The sequence below is a fragment of the Capricornis sumatraensis genome, chromosome 13 (assembly GCF_032405125.1).
Source record: "Capricornis sumatraensis isolate serow.1 chromosome 13, serow.2, whole genome shotgun sequence".
In the NCBI taxonomy this organism is placed as follows: domain Eukaryota; kingdom Metazoa; phylum Chordata; class Mammalia; order Artiodactyla; family Bovidae; genus Capricornis; species Capricornis sumatraensis.
The window spans coordinates 19787669-19810608 of NC_091081.1; the positions used below are offsets into that span (position 1 = coordinate 19787669).

The window sequence follows — 22940 nt, forward strand, 5'->3', positions numbered from 1 at the left end:
TAGTTATAATGATTTAAAATTTACGGTCCAAATCCACAGTTACTTTTGTACCAACCTAAAAAGATCCATCTTGTAATATCCCTGAGGATTAAGTGAGATAAAGTGTTAGGAACCGAGACGCATCTGAGCATACGGTGATAAATAAGTGTAAGTATTTCTTACCGTGTTTACCTGACACTGCAGTGGTGTTTTACATTTGTTTTTTCATTTAGTTCTTGCAGGGCTGCTATTGGTTTGATTTCTGTACCCATCTTACTGAAGAGAGGTGGAGACCCAGAGGGGTTAATACTTGCTTAAGCACATGCAGCTAGGATGAGTCAGTCAGCCCTGAATTCGGTCTCAGATATCAAACCCTAAGGCATTTAGCCACTACCTTGTGTCGGCATGTATTAATGATAGTTGTTACATGTTTTATATAATAGCATTTTACAGTTTCCTAAAAGCTTTCTAGTTCTTGCCCAGCTAGTTTATGTTTGAGCCTAAGCTAAAACCATCCTCCTTCCAAATCATCTTTCTCCAGTGTCCTTTTATCTTTTAAAGAACTCTTAGCTAAAAGTGACTTCACCGTCCCTCATGACTTAGTTACCAGAAAGGGTATGAATATACAGAAAATCCGTGCAGAAAAAGAGATAACGCAGTAGCCTTGCAAGTGCCATTCTTAGAAAATGTGGTGCAAAATTGGCCGTTGCCTGGTGTCTGGAAGTTGATTTTCATGAGAATTCTCGCCATTTCCTGATGAGAGCGGCTCACTGTGCCTAAACTGTTTAACTAGACAATATGGTTTATGCTGCACACGTGCTCTCATTCTTGGAGTCTGAAATTGTGGAACATACTAATCAACGGGGTACCTCTGTGGCCAGCCCCCACTAAGCAACCCAGCACTGGGTCCCTCGTGAACTTTCCTAGTATCAGCATTTCACATGCATTGTCCCAGCTTGCTGGAGAGTTCTGTGTGAGAGGACTCAGAAGCTTGAGTCTGGTTTTCTGTAGACTTTGCCCACAGTGCCTTTTCTCTTTACTAATTGTCCTTGTATCCTTTTGCTATAATACATCATAGCTGTGAGTACAGATTCATGCTGAGTCCTGAGAGACATCCCCTTAAATCATCAGCCTGGGGTTTGTCCTGGGGACTGCCAGCACAGAGTACTGTTTATTACTATCAGTCTTCTCACCTTACACTGCAGACGTACTTGTAATATGCCCTGTTCTCGCTCTTTGTTCCCTCCATGGTGGTTGCACGTGCATTTCCTTCTGTCTAGACTGTTGTATCTCCCTCTTCACCACCTTTTCTTACTGGTCCACTCCTTCAAACTATGCTTAGGAAACTCTCCGTAGAAGTTTCACACCAAGCCACAACTTATTAGTTCCCCATTCAACCCCCATTACAACTCATTTTAATCATATATTCTTTAATGAGCTTATTAAGGGCAGGCACTATGTCTTATTCCTTTTATATGCCAAGTAGTGAGCAGCATGCCTGCCAAATAGTTGGTCTTCTTCAGTATCAATGTTAGTAGTATTGCTCTTTAGATACTTTAATTTTTTACTTGTTAATCCTTGACTAAATTCCAATGCTAGAGCACTGAGTTCCAGAAGTGTTAATAGTTTTTGTATTTTTGTCAGTATAAAAGAATTATGAACTCAAGTTAGAATTTTTCTCATCTCACAAGATTATCATTTATAGCACACATTTATGTTTTTTTTGGACTTCTGCTTGATCTAGATTAGGCAGATATTTTTACCATTTTGAAAAAATGACTTAATTGCTACATCATAAGTGATTTAGAATGATAGACTCAAAGTCCCTAGGATTAATTAGATTCATTGTTAACTCTGATATTAATGTTTAAGTATAACGCTAATTTGAAGAGCAAAGCATCAATTTAAAACAGAATAATCTTTTTCTTGGAGTCTTTGAAGTATACGATGTTTGCAGTTTTATTAATTTTTTAAAATTTCCTTTTGTAAGGAATTGGAGGAACAACATAAAAAGGAAAAACTAAACCTGGAAAAGGATAAAGATCAGCTTCAACAGGAGCTAGAAAACCTGAAGGAAGAACTGGAAGACAAACTGGATTCAGCCAATCAAGAGGCAAGTACTTTATTTGCTAACGTCTGTAAGTAGATGAGCCTGTGTGGAAGGTAGCATATGTAGAGTAAAATAATCAGAAACTTTCTTTGATGTTGAATCTTTCATAGTACATTGATCATATCTCACAAGGTAAAAATTTACTACAAAAACAACCAAAAAAAACACCTAAATTTGGAGGAAGGTGCCTTTGCCGGGGAAAGCAAAACAGAAGACAGTATCCCCTTATAAGAAAGAAAACAAGAGGTTTTTTTTTTTACTCTTTTGCAAAACATTGACTTCATATTCTCTATGCCAGATCTTTACACTTTTAAATTCTATATGAAAATAGTATTGTTTAGCCTGGGAAAGAAAAGATTAGGAATAGGCTGTAATAAAGTGTTATAAATCAAAAAAGTTGTGAATAAAATAAATGTAAAGACTGTTGAAAGGCTATAATATTGTTTGTTTCATCACTTTTTCTCTTTTGTCCTCATTCGCCTGTGTCCCCCAACAGCCCAGCTGGAACAGTCCTCTTTTCTTTCTGTTCCAGCTCATCTTTCATGGGGCTCCTAGACTGGTGTTCCTAAAGCAAGTTCTTTTCTTGACGCGTCTCTTCTTGACAGCGCTTCCTACCTCGCTAGCCTCATCTTGCCAAAACAGTCTTTATGTCCTACTTTCTGATCACTCTCCTGCTCACAGAAACCACACCAAAACACGAGTGCCCCAGGCGGGTTAATGATTTGCAATTGGTATTATTTAATTATCTTTAAACATTTATTCAGAGAGAGGTCCCAAGCATGGCTTTAGGGTACAGTAGGGAATTAGATTGTTACTGATACTATCTCTGTCCTTGATTGTTCAGGATGGTCCCCTGCACACCGCCCTCAGGGTCTGTGATCCTTGTGGTTTCTCTCATTAAAAGGTGGTTTAGTGACCATCTGTGTTTCTCATGCAAGTGCCCTGGAGTTCTCCTCCTTCTTCCAAGTGGTTTAAGTGTTCCTCCAACCTGCTTACTGTTACCTCACGGAGAAGAGTTCTGCTAAATACATAATTGATTTTCCTTCTGGATACATTCTCAATTATGTTTTAGCACCCTGGTAATATTGTAGTGCCATTTTAGAATGGCTCCCCAAGAATATGCCTGACTCATCCCTCGTACCATCTACCTTCCCTTCACCCTGGGGCATTTTCTTTCCTGCCTTTGCTGGCTAAGATCTACAGAGATAATAAGCATTCTTGTTTTATTTCCAGCTTTTAAAATGAAGGGTGTCAATATTTCACAGTTAATTATGATGCTTCTTTGAAGTTTTATTTTGTAAATGCTCTTTATCAGGTTTAGAAATTTCTCTTGTAATTCTAGTTTCCTAATTTAAAAAACAATCACAAATTGATGTTGATTTTCCTGCATCTATTGGGATCTAACTCCTTTTTGTTTAACTTAATGTGGTACCTTTGTTGTTCAGTAGCTAAGTTGTGTTCAACTCTTTGTGACCTAATGGACTGGTCACATTAACCAATTTTATAATTTTAAATCAACCTTGAAGTTCTAGAAGAAGTCCTAGTTTTCCATGCCAGATTATAATTTTTTATTTTCTTTATAGTTCCACTGTACAATTATTTTTAAATAGATGAATTAAGATTTTTGCTTCCCTGATAGCTCATTTGGTAAAGAATCTGCCTGCAGTGCAGGAGACCCCGGTTCGATTCCTGGGTTGGGAAGATCCCCTGGAGAAGGGATAGTCTGCCCACCCCAGTATTCTTGGGCTTCCCTTGTGGCTCAGCTGGTAAAGAATCCGCCTGCAATGCGGGAGACCTGGGTTTAATCCCTGGGTGGAGAAGATCCCCTGGAGAAGGAAAAGGCTACCCACTGCAGTATTCTGGCCTGGAGAATTCCATAGACTGTATAGTCCATGGGGTCGCAAAGAGTCGGACACAACTGAGTGACTTTCACTACTTCACTGTACATTACAATTAATTTTAAGTAGATAAATTTAATATTTTTAGTTGGAATTTCAATATCAAACTCTCAAAAATAATAGAATGAATAGACAGAAAGGTGAAAGGTGAAGTCGCTCAGTCGTGTCCAACTCTTTGCGACCCCGTGGACTGTAACCTACTAGGCTTCTCCATCCATGGGATTCTCCAGGCAAGAGTACTGGAGTGGATTGCCATTTCCTTCTCCAGAGGATCTTCCCAACCCAGGGATCGAACCCAGGTCTCCTGCACTGGAGGCAGATGATTTAACCTCTGAGCCACCAGGGAATAAACAGAAAAGTAGAAAGATATAGTAGACCTGAAAAGCACTAGGAACAATTCAACATAATTAAGATTTATATAATTTCATACAACAGCAGGATACAAATTCTGTTCAAGTTCCCATAGACTATAAACCAGGAGACACTGAAGCATATCCAGGGACATAAAACAATGTGCAAATATTTCATAGTCTATGAAATCATAGTGTGTTCTTTTATCACTGTGGACTTAGGTTAGAAATCAGTATCAAAAGATACCTGAAAATAACCCACATATTTGCAAATGCAATGTGACATTTATCAAGAGAGGTCTTTGACTTAGCCATTGAAACTGTCAATAAAGTTAAAAGACTGAAAAAACACAGAAAGTGATTGCAGAGAAGAAAGCACCTAAATGAGAAATTAATATCAAAATGAGAAATTAATATTGAAGATATTTTAAAAATCCCATGTATTTGGAAATTAAATATCCACTTTTAAGTGATGGTATATATAAGAGGTTGTAGAAAGGAAAATATTTGTAACAGAATAAAAAAGAAAATTTATCAGGATTCATTGCATGTAGCTGAAGCTGCTCAGTGCAGCTAAATACAATGCGAAATCTTAAATAAGGTATGAAAATAATGGACACTAGCATAAACTGTTGTGACATTTAAACAAAATCTGTACTTGAGTTGATAAAACTGTATTACATGTTAATTTCCTGTTCTTTTTTTAAAACATAGTGTTTCTTTATATTCTCAGATTTTTAAGCCTAGGCTTGAATAAGATTGCTTTGTGCTTTTCCTTTTTTATACCATCCTTTTCTGGTTTTGGAGTCAACGTTATACTAGCCTTATAAAATGAAGTAGGACTTGTGCCCTTTCTGTTCTCTGGAAGAGCTGTGTAAGATCAAAATGCCTTTAACCTTAATGACATTGTGGTTCATATGAAAATAATTTGTGAAACTTTTTAAGGCAAGCATACTAACCTCGCTTATGAGAGAAGTTTAATATTCTGAGTGCATCCACTTGTTTAATGCAATGTAATCTATATTCCTGTTCATTAAAGCAGAATTTTAAGCTGTTTTCTTCAAATATTTTGTATTCTTTTTGGTTTATCTTCTTGATTTATCAGCTTCTAGAAACTGATACTGTGATGATGGGTTTGCTTATTTCTTCTTACATTCTATCATTTTTTTCTTTGTATATTTAGAGGCTTTTGTTATATGCATACAAATATAAAATTGCTTTAGCTACTTAATGAATCATTCTTTTTGGTTAGTCTTTGTTACTTGATATTGTATAAGCTGACTGATATATATTTTTTTATCTACTGACTCTTTTTCTGCATCCTAATGTTTACATGTGCTTCTTGCCAATCACATATAGCTGCATTTTAAAAAATACCAAGTCAGAAAATTTTGCCTTTTAAATAAAGATTTTATTCCACTTATATTTATTGGATGGAAAATAGGAACATTTATGGTAAGACAGGAAGAAGTTTGTAAAGACTGAAAGTGATCATTTTAGAAAAAATTGGAGAATGTCCTATTTTCATAAGTTGATAGATCTTGATACCCTTACAAGTGAAATAGCCTAAAAACATAAATAGTTCAACTATGTATTCAGATGATAAATTCATGAATTCCAGAGTCATAGTAGAATATTAAGGGAAGCCAGTGAATTTAAAATCTCAGGTGGAAGATAACCGTTTAATCCTATGAAATGGTACTTTGGGATCACCCCCGAAGGCAAAAGTGTAAGTTGAATCATCAATCAATCTGACCATTATGGTCTTTGAAAATGTTCTTATAATATTTAAGTTGTTGATTTTAGGGACTTTTCTGGTAGTCCAGTGGCTAAGACTCCTTGCTCCCAATGCAGGGGACCCGGGTTCAATCCCACATTGTCACAACTAAGATATCCTGTTTGTCTCACCTAAAGATCCTGCAGGCTACAACTAAGACGTGGTTCAGGCAAATAAAATAAATACACTAAAAAAATACTTAAGCTGTTGATTTTCTTCTGAAAATAACTTTTGAAGTCTATATACATATATTTTCAATATTTTGTTAACATGAAAATCATTTGGATTTGTTTGTTGTACAGTGGTCTATCACAGTTGTTATGCTGGCTGACACATGGTAGTAGATCAGTAAATACTTGATGTAATTAGTAGCCATGTTTTTTGAATCTGTCTCCTAAGGTAAAAGAAATACAAGCAAAAATAAACAAATGGGACCTAATTAAAAGCTTTTGCACAGCAAAGAAAACCATTGACAAAAAGAAAAAACAACTTAATGAGAGAAAATATTTGCAAATGATATGACAGATAAGGGGTTAATATCCAAAATATATAATCAGCTCTTACTACTCAATATAGAAAAACAGCCCAGTCAAAAAATGAGCAGAATGGGCTGCTCAGTGGTAAAGAAACCACCTGCAGTGCAGGAGATGGTAGGAAACATGGGTTCAATCTTTGGGTCAGAAAGATACCCTGGAAGAGGGGATGGTAACCCACTGCAGTATCTTTGCCTGGAGAATTCCATGGACAGGGGAGACTGGTGAGCTACAGTCCATGGGGGTCACAGAGTCAGACACAATTGAACCGAGTGAGCACACACACACAACATACAATGAAATATACTGGAGTATATATAGAAAAAATTTAAGTAAATAGGTAAAACAAAAATGAGCAGAAGACCTAGATAGCCATCCACATGTATTCTTTGGAAAAAGGTCTAACAGGCACATGAAAAGATGCTCAACGTCGCTAATTATTAGAGAATGCTAATCAAAAATAATGAAATACCATGTCTTACCTGGCAGAATGGTTACTGTCAAAAAGTCTGTAAATAACAGATGTTGGCCTGGATGTAGAGAAAAGGGAACCCTTGTACACTGTTGGTGGAAATGGAAATTGGTGCAGTCAATGTAGAGAATAGTATGGAGATTCATCAAAAAACTAAAAATAACGTGTGTACCCATGGCTGATTCATGTGAATGTATGGCAAGAACCACCACAATATTGTAAAGTAATTAGCCTCCAATTAAAATTTAAAAAAAATTTTTTTAAGTGTTGACCACACCAAAAAAAAAAAAAAAGAACAAAAACCCAAAATAGAACTACCATGATTCAGCAATTCCACTCTTGGGTAAATATCCAAAGAAAATAAAAAGCATTAATTCAGAAAGATACATGCACTCCAGTGCTCATAGCAGCATTATTTATAATAGCCACCATATGGAAGCAGCCTAAGTGTCCATCAACAGATGAATGGGTAAAGAAGATGTGTGTATATATAAAATTCAGTTATTACTTAACAATAAAATAGAATGAAATGTTATCATTAGCAGCAATGTGGATGGACATGAAAAATTGTGCTTAGTGAAATAAATCAGATAGAAAAAAGACAAATATTCTTAGTTATCACTTACATGTGAAATCTAAAGAAAACAAACAAATGTATAAAAGAAAACAGAAACAGACTCACAGATAAAGAGAACAAACTAGCAGTTACCAGTAGGGAGATGGGTGGCAGGGGCAAGATGGGGGTATGAGATTAAGAGGTATAATCTACTATGTATAACATAAATAAGCTACAGGGATATATGGTATAGCATGTAGAAATATAGCCATTATTTTTGTAATAACTTTAAAACAGAGTACAACCTATACAATTTTAATTTTATTTAAAATTTTATTTATTAAAATTTATTTAAAATTCTATATTGAGTCACTATTTTGTATACCTGAAGCTAATATATTACTGGAAATCCACTGTATGTCAATAAAATATAAAAATTAAAAAGCTTTAAAATAAAATTTATGGGGTTTGGTGTGGTGAGTCAGAGAAAGAAACCCAGGTGTCTCCTTAGGTGTTTGGGACAGCTCATGATGCCACTAGTGCAAGACAGGAATTACAGGGGAAAAAAGCACATTGAATGGCAAGACACTGAGTTGTTTAGATATACTGACTTTGAAGTGATTTTAAGACTTCTCTGTTGGAACTTAGTTTAGGGTGTGGATCTGGAGCTAAAGATCAGGCAGTTCTTGAAGCCATTTAAGAAGAGTTCACCCAAGGATAGCTGATGAGAAGATTGCTGGTAACAAGAGGAGTACCAATACTGAATTAACGGAGCCAGGGAACAAAACTGAAAAGGAGGAGTCAAAGCATGAGAATAAGGGTGAATAGATATTAGAAAACCACGAAAGCAAATACTTAAAGAGGGTTGGAAGTGCCTCACAATGTCACACAGTGATTAGAGTCAGACTGTGAGGCCTGGAAAGGTCATTCAATCAGGAATGCTCTGAGGACTTTTCTATCATGTCAGTAGAACAGTAGGACAGAAGCTAGACTGATTAGGTTTAATCTGAATCATAGTGGATGACAGTACTTTTTTAAGACTACATATCAGTGGAAGAGAAGAGGAAAATAAAGTTAGATTCCTTCTTCAACCTAGTACCAAAAAAATCCCAGATGGGCTAAGCACTGAAATGTAATATTAAATCATGAATATAAATAAAATATGAAAATACCAGGGACAAAAATAAAAGGACAGAGAAGGCCTTTTGAAATATCATGGCAGTGTCATGAATTAAAAACAAAATATTTGTACAGTTAAAACTAACACTTCTGTATATCAAATTGTGCATGCATGCTCAGTTGCGTCCTACTCTTTGCAACCCTATGGACTGCGACCCACCAGGCTCCTCCATCCATGGGACTCCCCAGGCAGGAATACTGGAGTGGGTTGCCATTTCCTTCTCCAGGGGATCTTCCCGACCCAGGGATTGAACTTGTGTCACCTGCATGTCCTGCACTGCAGGTGGATTCTTTACTGTGGAGCCGCCAACAAAACTGTGAGAGAGGAAAAATGGGGAGGGTGGAATAAATGATTGGCAAACTATATGAGTAACAGAATTTAAAAGTCTTTAACACCAGAAGACTGTTTACAAAACAGTAGGAAAAATGCACTGTAGTTTTTTTAAATGGGCTAAAGAAAATACACGGAAAACAATTTTAATATCACTATCATTTGAAAACTGGAAATCAGTAAGATGTCATTTCATTACCATAAAATTAACAATGATTAAGCAAAACATAAGACCATGCAGCATTGATAAGGGTAAAGAAATAAACACCAAAAGCTGCTGATGGGAATATAAAATCATGATTTTCCTGGAAAGGAATTTAGCGGCATGTGTAAAAGCCATAAAGAGGAGAATATACATTCCAGTGTATTGAAGCTAAGGAAATGCTTAAAGATTATTGACAAAATTTTCAGTAGAAATTCAGCAAAAATTACAGAGTGGTGGTAAGTGATTAACAGGAGTTCACTACAAGAATAAACTGAGGATAGCTCCCGCAAAGGCCCTGAGACATGAGAAGTTTCTAGGAATTGGAGGGAGGCCAGTATAGATGAAGTACAAAAGTAACTATAGTATGATAATACTCATTTAGTTCTAACTGTGACCCAGGCATTGTTTCAGTGTATTCTCTCCTTTATACTGTTAAGTCTCAAAACAATCCCAGGCAGTAAATACTAGTTACTAAATCACAAAATGTTACGTGACTTGCCCAAGTCACATAGTAATTGGGTAAAGCCAGAATTCCAATCCTAGCGGTGAAATTTCAGAACTCAATTCTTAACCACAGTGCCTCTTTTACCCCCAATGAATATCAAAGCCATGGAGAGTTTTGCCAAACCAAGACCAGAGAGTTAGGCAGGAGCTGTGCCGAGGTGCCTTGTAAGCCCCTTGAAAGATTTTAGAAGGTATCCTGAAGAAAACAGAAAGCATTTGGAAGATGCTGGGTACAAATATGTGGACAGTTGCATGCAGGTAGAGCTGACACTCATATTCATACTTGTAATTTTAATAAGTTGACGCTGGAGTGTCATAAAGAATGGATTAGAGAGAAAAGTAAGTGTGGGTAGCTATTACAGGGAGGAGGCTTCTACTCACTGTAATTCCTTCGGTGTGCACGTTGACAAGAAGAATCTGTGTATTGATCTCTGTTGCACGTGACAGAAAGCCCAGCTCAAACTGGCATATGGAAATTTCTTGAGTTGTGTGACTCAGAAGTCCCAGGAGAATGTTAGCATCAGTCATGACCAGCTTCAGAACAGAACTTGTTGACACTGGAGCTCAGTTTCTCTTTTTCTGTTGAGTTGGGTTTGCTCTGTTTGTGTGGTAATTTTTCATTATTATGTGCACAACCTCTTAGGTATATGTACAACTGGAAATGGCCTTTTTTAGGAGCTCCTTTAAAAGTCCTGAGATTTTTTTAATCATGTGCCTGCCCCTGACCAGTCCGCATGGTCAGCAGGAGATGACCTTATTTGTTTATGCTTTAGTGAACGTTTCAGTCCTGGAGTTGGGTTGAAGCCCTGCTGAGACCTCCTGGACCCATAGGAAGGATAGATTCCCCTAGCGACAAAAGGAGGTTCTGACAATGAAGGGCAACAGATGTGTTCCATACATATCCAGTTTTATTATATTTGGAGAACAAACTTTCATCAGTTATGTTCTTTGAAAGTTTGCTTATTTGTACAGAATTTTAAAGTTTTTTCCTATTTAAACATATTCATTCTGTCAATAATTCTTATTTCTTGAACACTCTTTAATTCCTTGTGTAATTACATGAATAGTGTTATTTACAAGTTTTTCTTTATGTATTCCTTCTGTGTCTATAACCCTTACTTATCTGAAAACTTTCTGGATTGTGGAAGAAAATTATTCTCCACGTTGATAGCTTTAGTTGTCCCTTCCTTATTGATTGGTACCTAATATTTGTATGTTGCTTTCTAGTTAAAAAAATATTTTCCCACATAATCCTAGAATTGAATTATTGTAATAAGTCTATAAGGCAGGTATTTTTACTGCTATTTTGTATTGACAGACCCAGAACTTGAAACTAGATTTTTTGCTAAGTTCAGGACTCTTTAACTCTCTTAATAGTCACTTTTCTTAAATTCATTCATTTACTGCTGCAAAACACTTTCATGGCAAGCCAGGTCAACCCAAAAAGTAAAGAAGAAACAAACTATATAGATTAGGGGAATGTGACGTAAATACAACAACAGAAAAATTTTAAAACACTATATATGAATATTATGTACAAATACACTAGTAAATTTTAAAATTTAGGGAAAACTGATGTCTTTGTATGAAAATTTAAATTTCTAAAATGACCCAAAGTAGTTAAACAGCCTGGCCAAACCAATTATATAGCCAGGAAAGAAACTGGAAAGTCCCACATATACTAAGGAGGCACTAGATCCAGAGGATTTTAGAGAATGACTTTTACCAAATCTTCAAAGAGCAAGTAAATCTTAGCTATGAAAATATTTCAGGGCTCAGAAGAACTGAAAGCGCCCAGCTCGTTTGATGATGTTGGCATTCCTTAAAGATACTATAGAGTGCTCCCATCACCGCAGTTGCTCAGCATGTCCCTACATCTGCATGGAAAGGAGACAGGAAGTTGGGGACAGGGAATTTCAGGTTAGAGAGGGGTTGAAGGATTTCCAGTTTTCTTTGTATGTATTTACAGTGAGAAATAATCAGGTATTATTTTAAAATTACCAGTTGTCATATCTGTTGAGTTTTAATGGGCTTGGCTGTTTTATAAAAATGAGATGTTTTTGTCATAGCCTTTTCCTGTGAAGTAATTTAAAATATTTTCATTTATTGATTTTAGTTCTCATCACTTGCGGGTATGACTCTGCTTAATTAACACATTGTCTATTAGCTAATTTCTTGAGTGTATAAATTTAACTCAACAGTTTCATGACACAGTTTTTTTTTATGGAAACACAGAAATCACAGCATACCCTAATTTAAGCTGCATTACCAGCTTATCAATATTGATCAAAATCTATCACTTTTATAAATAGATGGAGAACAGGGCTCAAATGAAATATGTGATGCCATTTTAAAGAGCAATTTTTTAAAATATTTGTATTTAAAAAAATATTTTCCCCCTCAATCTTGGTCATAATCTTTATCCTACTTCAGTTCTTCTTTATAGGTATTTGATTATATGATATAACCAGTAACTCCCAGGAGCTTGAGGTATCCGTTTATTTACATGGTTGCCATAACAAAGGGAAACATGGAGGTCTTTTCAAAAAACAACAGGTGAAGACTGTCATGACTGAGTGCCTCTTACAAATTCATCAAGAAAGATCCACCAGTGAAATTACATCTAAAGAAAAGACTTTAAGAAACGTGACTGTTTGCTAGTCAGTTGCACTGGGATGTATTAAAAGTACTGTATTTACTTGCAGATTGGCCGCCTCCAAGAAATGGTAAGCAAAAGCGAACAAGGTCTCGGCTCTGCCGAAGGACTCATTGCCAGCCTTCAGGACTCCCAGGAAAGACTTCAGAATGAGCTTGATCTGACTAAAGGGAGGCTGAAGGAGACCAAGGATGCTCTGTTAAATGTTGAGGTAATGTCATTATCCTGCTGCTGCTGCTGCTGCTAAGTCACTTCAGTCGTGTCCGACTCTGTGCAACCCCACAGACGGCAGCCCACCAGGCTCCGCCGTTCCTGGGATTCTCCAGGCAAGAACTCTGGAGTGGGTTGCCATTTCCTTCTCCAGTGCATAAAAGTGAAAAGTGAAAGTGAAGTCGCTCAGTCGTGTCCGACTCTTCATGACCCCATGGACCGCGGCCTACCAGGCTCCTCCGTCCATGGGATTTTCCAGGCAAGAGTACTGGAGTGGGTTGCCATTGCCTTCTCTGTTATTATCCTACTATAATCTAAACATCAGTGAGGTAAAAACATGATTTAGTTACTCTGCTCAAAGTTTATTTTAAACATCACATTATATATAGTGTATTCGTTTCCTAGGGCTGACATAGCTAAGTACTGTAAACATGGTGGCTTAAAACAACAGGAATTTATTCTCTCACGGTTCTGAAGGTTGAAAGTTCAAAATCAAGGTGTTCCCAGGGCCATTCTCCCTTTTAAACCTCCTAAGGGAGGATCTTTCTTGCCTTTTCCAGCCCCTGGTAGTCGGGTGTTCCTTGGCCGTTGGCAGCACGACTTCAGTCTTCCCTGTAGTCTCATGGCATCCTTCCTGTGTCCTTATATATTCTTGTAAGGATACCTGTTGCATTGGACGAAGGGCATCACCGACTCCAGCCTGACTCCATCTTACCTAATTATATCTTCACTGACCCTATTTCCAAATAACATCACATTCTGAGGAACTGGGGTGGTAGGACTTCCACATATCTCTTTGGAAACACAATTCAATCCATAATAATATTCAACCCATAATATTAATAGTATGCACAGTTCTCTTAACTGGTAAGAATTTGAACTCTGGTCTATAGCAACTGAGTGATTCTCCATGACCTACAGATATTGGGAAAGGTTTGTCTTTCCCCTTCAAGTCTCATGAAGCAGAGCAAATATTTAGACTGCCTTAGAAGATAGAGAAATGAATACAACTAGGAGGACAGTAGCTAGAGATTTCTTACTTTGAGTAATTCTGTTCCATTCAACAGAATTGTCGTTGGTGGAAAAAATAATTCCTTGAGGCAGAGTACTTAGTGAAAACGACAGCTGGCTAAGACTGCTAAATTCAGGTTTCACCATTCACTGCTTACTAGCCAGGTCAACAATTTCAGCACCAACTTCCTTCCCATAAATCTGGATATGCTCCTCAACAAGGCCACAGCAAGTGGGTGATCCAGAAAGGGTCACTGGGATAACAGAAGCTGGGACCAGCATCTCTTCCTTTTCTGTTGCGCCCTGAGAGCGGGTGCACTGCTGGCAGGGGTCACCGGTTGCCAGTGTTGTCCAGACAGGTCGTGTCCAGCCCCACACTCCAGAAAACCACTTGATTTATGCTCCTCTACAGAGATGTCACATATTTCATAGTCTATTACTGTAACATAAACCAATGGACCACTGGTTTGAAGTTACATGATAAAAATAGAAGCCTAAACTTCTCATGATTATTTTAATCAGGTCAGTGAGATACAGTTATAATGCCTAAGCTTTGAATAGACAGCATACTTTTGATATGAATGGGAATGAATTTTAGTAATATATTTGCCTATGTAGTGTGTGTTCAGGTGAGGATAATTGAATTCTTAGATACCTATGATATAGAAAGCTTAGGTTACTAATTTAATGCTGATTTTAAGCTTTTTAAAATAACTTGTCAGTGTATGAGCCTTAATAAACTATGTCTTGCACAAGGACATTTAAAAGATAAAATGGGTACCATGATTGTATTGTTAGAAAATTATAGCGCTATCAATTATTGTGTTGTAAGAATTTAAAAGTTATAATGCAGGCACTCTCCTTACTTGAAATAAGCAGCAGTGACTCTGAAGACTAGTCCTTATTGATAGCTTTTCTTCTTCAGAGTAAGCTAGAACAGGAGAGGCGACAGCATGAAGAAACAGTGGCCGCCATGAAAGAAGAGGAGAAACTACGAGTGGACAGAATGGCCCGTGACCTAGAGATGAAGTGGACTGAAAACCTTAGGTACACTCTTTACTCTCTAATGTCGTCTTACTACACACATATGCAAAAAAAAAATGGTTTTCTATTTATATGGCTTACATTATCTCATTGTTAAAGATATAGTAGCAGCATTTTTTAAGAAGCTCTTATTTATTTGGGTATGCTGGGTCTTAGCTGCAGCAGGTGAACTCTTAAATGTGGCATGCGGGGTCCAGTTCCCTGACCAGGGATCAAACCCAGGCCCTCTGTATTGGGAGCACAGAGTCTTACCCACTGGACCACCAGGGAGGTCCGTAGTAGCAGCATTTTTAATTAATTTTTCCCATGGTTAAATGTAGAGAAATTGAAGTTCTGTTTTTCTGCTTAAATACAGATAATTTTTTATTTCATTTCCTTAACTATATTATAAGTGAAGTGAAGTCACTCAGTCGTGTCCCACTCTTTGCGACCGCATGGACTATAGCCTGCCAGGCTCCTCTGTCCATGGGATTCTCCAGGCAAGAATACTGGAGTGGGTTGCCATTTCCTTCTCCTGACTATAATATAGGTGGAGAACTAATCTGAAGTCAGAGGACTTATTGTTCTACCTTCGGTAATTTGATTAATCAGTGATCTTGATAAGTTACCAGTTTACCTTATGGCCCTTAACTTACTGATAAAATAAGCACCTCTTACTCTGAGCCAGCTTTTGAGACAGATTAGTTAAATGCTTAGAAAACCTGCACACAAACTATACTGTAGTTATTGAGAGGAAAACTTCTCTTTACAAATTAAACACATTTATTGTGTTTTAGACAAGAGTGTTCCAAACTTCGTGAAGAGTTAAGGCTTCAACATGAAGAGGATAAAAAGTCAGCAATGTCTCAACTTTTGCAGTTAAAAGAGCGAGAGAAAAATGCAGCCAGGGATTCATGGCAGAAGAAAGTAGAAGATCTCTTAAACCAGGTAATTAATAGTCCGTGGATTAGGGAAGATCGTTTTCCTTGACATGTGCTAGCTAAAGAAGTATAAAACGTTGTGTGTTAACTCACTGTATTTTGGTATTTTTTATAGGACTAACTTAAATTTTTTAGATTGTATGATATCAAGGAAATGTTCTTAAACTTAGGAAATAGTGTGCTTAACAATTATGTTATATCTACAGTCCTAAATATTGAGAAGGAGTTGTTTGGTTTAATATTTGAACTGAACAAATTAAGGATTTTAAATGGAAAAGTTTTAGTTTGAAAGTATAACATCTTTTTCCAAGCCATTAGATACCATTTGGGCAATGGAGGGTAAGATTTATTAGTAAAAGTAATCCCAATTTCCTAAAACCACTTTCTAGAAGTGAGCAATTTACTTCTTTCTCACCAGCAGGAAGTTGCATGCTGTGCTTCAAAGTGACATAAATGTAAGGTGTGGTTTTTCTAAATCTATCTTCTTATGTCAGGCTCGCTTATTTCCATAGCACCTATAATTAAGTGAATTTGCACATTGTCACTCATTTACACAACTTCTAAATTTATGAATTCTTAACAGTCTTCTGCAAAGCCAATAATTAAATAGGACTGACTGTGTGAGTCACCAGTTGATAAGCAAGTGCAGAACTTGAGAAGAAGCAGCTCAGCAATTTAGTGCCAGAAATCCACTATTATCTTTCTATTTGTGATCACGATGAATTTCAAAATAAACAGGATAGGCTTTTTTGTAGGATTATTTATTACACAGGTACATACATGCAGTACCTTTCCAGAGTACTTTGAGCCTGCCCATTTGTGACTGGTATTTCCTAGTAACTTACAGTGTTCCTCTGGAAAGGGAGTATACCTCCAGGAATATTTATGAGCTTTTGTGAATAAATTTGAAACCTTTGAAACTCACACAAAAATAAGAAAACAGCTCTCACTAAAAGTTGGTCACCGTGTTAGCACTGCTTATTAGTTACCTTCTGTATACTTTTTTCCATCCCTCCTTAGGGATCTAGAGGGACGTGTTTTACTGGGTAGAGTGGTAACACTCCTCTGTGATCTTCTGTACTTAGGAAGGTTTCATTTCACCACATAATCCAGTTTACAGCAAAAAGGAAAAACATCCTTAAAAGTCGGCCTGTTCTTCAGTCAATCAGGATCTATTGAGCTACACATTTTCTAGCTGGATTTGGCACTGTAAAGAGGGCACACTGCCTCTCCCACCTGTTTTCTATCAAATTATTTTATTCATTATCCATTTACTCAGATTTCTTCCATGCCTCTCTGATATTCTGGTATCCTTGTCTTGTTTTGTGTTTGTTTTTTTTTTTTTTTGACATCTAGTCTACCTTGTTCATTCCCAAGGGGATATAATGCTTTACATCTGGTTCTAGTTCTATGTATTATAATGTATTTTATTACATGTGGCTGCAATTTTTGCAACTTTACAGAAAAAAATTGTAAATCCGTTTTCAAAGGAGAGACCATAAATATCAAGGTAACCAAGAATTAATTGCCTCTAAAGGTGAGGCTGTTCTCTACTGCGTCAGGCCATGAGACCATTTCCAAAATTACAACATCTTCCTTTTTCCCCACTTCTGAAATGTGTAGGGCACACACATTACCGTAGATAAGCTGGCAAATAGCTGTTACATTCAGGATTGTCTACCTGAAGCAAGTTAAGAGAAAACTAAACAGAGGATTTCACATTAAAGTAGAGGTGAGTATTATATTAGAGGTTTCAGTCTTTGTCAATATATGAGATGGGACACATTCTTGCAGGACCGGCAGTCTTTTTCATGGAACTTTGTTTTGGACAGAAGACCCTTCCTGGCCCTTCGGATCTTGTTCTGTAGGTTATTTTGGATGGTTTCCTGGAGGCTGTGCTCTGCCGCCTGCTCCACCATTCTCCAGCTGCCTGACGGCTGCTCATCCCTACTCCTCAAAGCTGCCTCCCCTGCCCTGCCCCCTCCAGCTATTTCACTCTGTCACCGCGGCACTGCCTGCACCCTTCCACACCTGGGGAAGACAGACCTGGCTTGGGCTTTGTGAAATTAGAGGAGTACAAAGTGGCAAATAGAACAGGAAACAGTTAGGGCCTCGGCAGAGCATCTGTTGCGAAAGGGTATCAGAGGATCTGTATTTTCACGTGTTTAAATCATTTTTGAGTAAGCTGAAGACAAGTCTAATTTTTGAGCCTTAGCTTACATGTATTTCATCCTACTTAGAGCAAAGAAGAAGTAAAAGGATTCGTCCTTCACATGGGTTTAATTTAAACTCACCCTCATGGCCTACATATCTGAAAAAATGGACATAGACAAGCATGAGAATTTTATTTTTCTTTAGTTCGATGTTTTTTACTTTATGAAAACTTCCAGAAGCTTTTATTTTCATTCTGTGCTCCAATCAGAGCCTAACTTTACATCTTTTAGTCTTCCTTTATTATTTCATTGTGTTCTATTTTTTCTATTCAGTGATTATACTTTAGTCCAAAACTAATTTTGCTTCCTGGGCTAATGAGTGTGCACATTTGAATTCCTTCAAAGTAGAAGAAATACAGTCTTATTTTTCTTTAGTTGAAAAATGACTATATAAATTCCTCATTGATCATATTTTCTATTTGTGAGCCTAAACTGTCATCATTTACCTCTCTATTTCATCTTTTTCAAGGAGGATTTTATTTTGGAATAATAAGGAAGCATGACTTCGTATTCCAGCGCCCCCCATTCAGATCAGCGAACTGAGAAATTTGAGAGATACATGGATCATTCAGACATAGAATTATGGAATTCTGTCGTTTAGGTCTGACTCTCCATTTTGAGCTCTGAGACCCCAAAGTCATTTAGCTGGTTGTAGCAATGCATATGACACAGTTTTTACCCTCCACATATTTGCAGTCTAATAGGGGAAAGACTTGTGTACAGACCCCTCAGTAAAAGTCACTCCGCTGTAAGTGACTTTACAAACGGTCTGGACTGTTAGTGCTGTGGGAGCAGTGGTGTTGGGGTGCCACCGGCTCACCGAGCTGGTTTGCCAGTACCTTCTCAACTCCGTGTTCAGGGTCATCAGGGTCATCGTGGCTTGCAGTCATCCATGGTGGAGAGTGTTTACATCCTAGGTGTAACAAATGCTACAGATGAGGGCTTCATGTTTCAGAGAGCTGTTAAAACATTTATCAGCATACTACTGGCTAGGAGTATTGAGTTAGAGAAAAGTAATATAGCCAATGTGATTGGGTAACATTTCATTGAGGAGGTCCGCTGTAGTGTGGCTTTGGAATAAGGTGAAGGGGGAACACAAATACTTTTATCCATTTATCAGACATTTATACTCAATGTATACTCAATGTATCAGACAGAATATACTCAAATTTCCCAGACACTGTAAGGAATACCGAAAAATAACAGGACAATTGGGGAGAGAGATCATTGTGAAAAACTTTGACTTCTAGTCTTGAAAGGTTGTTGTTGAATCACGACGCCGGGATTCTTGGCCCCCGGAGGAGAAGAATTCAATCGGGGCCAGAGACGAGGCTTGATCGCTCAGAGCTTTTGTGTAATAAAGTTTTATTAAAGTATAAAGGAGATAGAGAAAGCTTCTGACATAGGCATCAGAAAGGGTAGAAAGAGTACCCCATTGTTAGTGTTAGCAATGAAGTTATATACTCTCCAATGAATCCAAAGAATCTCTGGAGGTTGCAAAGACCTCACCAGACCTACCCCCATAATTTACATTTTAAGATAACAGAATTAGCCAGAAGGTTTAATCCAGAGACTATCCTCAGGCAGAATACATTGTTATTATATAATCCTTGTAAAGAGCAGGTCTACTCCCATGATTTACAGAATTAGCCAGAAGGTTTAATCCAGAGACTGTCCTCAGGCAGAATACATTGTTGTTACATAATCCTAAGGAGTGTAGAGAAGGAAAAAAAGTTTGTCCTTTCTTCCTCCTTGAGAATTCCAGACCCCTCTCTCCTTGGGGACCCCTAGACTTCTTATCAACCTGCCTAGGAAATGACTCTCTCAGTCTTAGGAGGTCAAAATTTACTCAGTAAGCTATGAGATTCTCTCAAAGGGTTGTGGATAGCAGAGAAACATGCTGAATTTTTTTTTATTTTAGAAAGCTTAATATTGAAGTGAGGACTAAATGTAGACATCTCAGTATAAATACCTAAATTAAAGTATGTGAAACAGAGCTCTTGAATGCATATGCATCCCTCCATCACCTCAGCCTAAGCCAGACTGCTCCTGCTGGACACTGTCGGTCCTTACTGCCTAGCCGTCTAAGCAGTAAGGAATGCCCGCCTCCTCGCATGCTGTGCAGCCAACCACCAGCATTTTCTACTGTTCTGCCTTCCCGGTACATCCAGATCTGCTCATGTCTTACCACTTCCTCCACTACCCTTCTGTGCTGCACCTGGAACCTATATTCGGTTTCGTTGCTTCTTCTCTTATCCACCTACAAATTGTTTTCCATCCATCAAAAGTGGTACTCTTAAATTAGTAATTGGATGATGGTACTGTAATCTTCAGATCCACCAGTGGCTTCGCATCACCTTTGTAGAGTGCACTCCACACTCTCACTGTGGCCTGCAGGAGCCTCATGATTTGGCCTCTGTCTGCACGGCCAGCGTCATCTGCTGCCACTGTCTCCCTTCGCCTTTTTTTTTTTTTTTTTAACTTTTACGTATTTATGTATTTATTTTAATTTTTACTTTATTTTACTTTACAATACTGTATTGGTTTTGCCATATATTGACATGAATCCACCACGGGTGTATACATCCCTTCGCTTTTTACAGCCATACTGGGCTACTTGGAGTGGAGTTTCTGGACCACATGCACCAAGCTTAATCCTTCTCAGGGCCTCTGCATCTTCCAATGCTTATGGAATCCACCTTCCCCAGATCTACATGGCTTGTTCCTCAATTTGTTCAATTCTCTGCTCAAATCTTTTCTTCAAAACAGGGTTGTTTTTGACTGAGCGGGGCCTTCACTTCCGAGCAGGCTTCCTCTGGTTAGGTGAGCAGGGGCTGCTCCCTGTCACAGCACACAGGCCTCTCACTGCAGTGGCTTCCCTGGTTGCAGAGCTCAAGCTCTAGGGCTCATGCACTCGGTGGTTGCAGCCCCCAGGCTCTAGAGCACAGGCTCTGTAGCTGTGTTTTATGGTCTTAGTTGCTCCATGGCATTTGGGATTTTCCTGGACCAGGGATCAAACTCATGTCTCTTGAATTGGCTGGTTGTTTCTTTACCATTGAGCCTCCAGGGAAGCCCTATGCACAGATCTTAATCTTCGAAAAAGATACTTCCCCTGAAATAGCCTCCCTTTGTCACTCAGTGATTCTGCCTTGTGTTTCTTCAAAACATTTGTTACCACATAGCATCATATTGGGAGAAGGCAATGGCACCCCACTCCAGTACTCTTGCCTGGAAAATCCCATGGGTGGAGGAGCCTGGTGGGCTGCAGTCCGTGGGGTTGCTAAGAGTCGGACACGACTGAGCGACTTCACTTTCACTTTTCACTTTCATGCATTGGGGAAGGAAATGGCAACCCACTCCAGTGTGCTTGCTGGGAGAATCCCAGGGATGGGGGAGCCTGGTGGGCTGGCGGCTATGGGGTCGCACAGAGTCGGACACGACTGAAGTGACTCAGCAGCAGCAGCAGCATGGTATTGCGTCTCTTTCCTGTTAGAATGGAGTTCCATGAGCGCTGGTTCTTTGCCTGTGTTGCTCACTGCTGCATCCCAGCAGCTTAAACTGTGCCTAGTATATAGTCAGCTCGCAGGGGTTGCTGAATAAAGAAATCCTGAGTCAGGGCATCCAAAGAGGAAGTTGTTGAATATATGAAGTACAAATAAGTCCACCCAAATAGGACCCGAATTAAGTTTATTTCACTGAGAATTACAAGAGAAATCATAAAGGAACAAATTTGATGGAATACTTTGGTAAAGGAGAAGGACATGTTAAAGCTGGCCCAGGATTTGAAACAAAGATAACGGAAAGAAGATGATCATCTGAGACAACAAGGTCATGACAGACTACTTCACCGAAAGGGGATGGGGTGGTGAGTTTGATATTAGACTTGTTGGTTCTACAGTCACAGGATACTTGGGCATTGTTCATGCTCAATAGGAAAGAACAATGACATGAATAAGAAATGGAGCATCAAAATCAGTGCTGTTGATCAAGAATGACAGAAAAGCCAGTTTAAGGCCGTTGCAGAATGCTTTCTGATTGCTAGATGAGTGTTGTCTAATATGGTAGCAACAAGCCACCTATGACTGCTGAGTACTTGAAGTGAGCTTCATCCAATTTGAGATGTCAGTGTAAAAAATATACTGGGTTTTGAAAATTTAATATAAAAAAAGAATATGGAATGTCTCACTAGCACTTTTTATTTAGTCACATGTTGAGATGCTAGTGCTTGGGATATATTGGGTTAAATATATGCCTAAAAATACTTTTAGTTTTTTTAATATGGCTATTAAAATATTAAAGTGACACATGGGTCTCAATTATAGTTCTTGCTAGCACTGGTCTAGACTATTTGGACCACAAAATGTTGAATCAGTTTGGTTCTATAAGCTCAGTACTCGTTCAGCTGGCTCTTAAGATTTATGTTAGGAAGAAAGAAATTCTCTCTTTAGGAATTGTACTTCTGTCTATTGAAAAGAGATTATATTTTCATCAGTTTTCTGCCCATGTTAAATGAGTAACAATAATACCTCTTAATAAAAGAATGGCTGCAAGCAGATAACTGAGGTAGAGGGAATAGAAAAGGACCCAGAGTTATCACCTCTTCTCAGCTGACTTAGACCATGACCTTGACAAGAAGCCCTAAGCAGTGACAGGAGACAAGTGAAGCTGACCTTGAGGGTTTGGAATCCTCTCCTGAGAAATTAGGAGACCAGGAAACTATGTGAAAGAAACATCAGGGATTCAGCCTGGACCCCGGGAAAAGAGAACGAAGAGATGGAACTGTGATATCCATACCTAGCTTAAAGAAGATGTGGTAAAATACTGGGTAGTTTTAGCTATAGGCTTTTGTAGATTTTTTTTCTTTTTTGGCCTTACCACTCAGCATGCAGATGACACCACCCTTATGGCAGAAAGTGAAGAGGAACTAGAGAGCCTCTTGATGAAAGTGAAAGAGGACAGTGCAAAAGTTGGCTTAAAGCTCAACATTCAGAA

The 22940-nt window shown here is 38.2% G+C and overlaps 1 protein-coding gene across 1 annotated transcript in view; it reads left to right on the plus strand.

Moving 5' to 3' along the window:
• FAM184A (family with sequence similarity 184 member A) overlaps nt 1-22940 on the plus strand; it is a 124290-nt gene that overhangs the window by 63915 nt on the left and 37435 nt on the right. Inside the window, exons 6-9 of the mRNA XM_068985415.1 lie at nt 1970-2092; nt 12600-12761; nt 14697-14818; nt 15592-15742. Coding sequence (XP_068841516.1) covers nt 1970-2092; nt 12600-12761; nt 14697-14818; nt 15592-15742 — 558 coding nt within the window. The remainder of the gene's footprint in view (nt 1-1969; nt 2093-12599; nt 12762-14696; nt 14819-15591; nt 15743-22940) is intronic.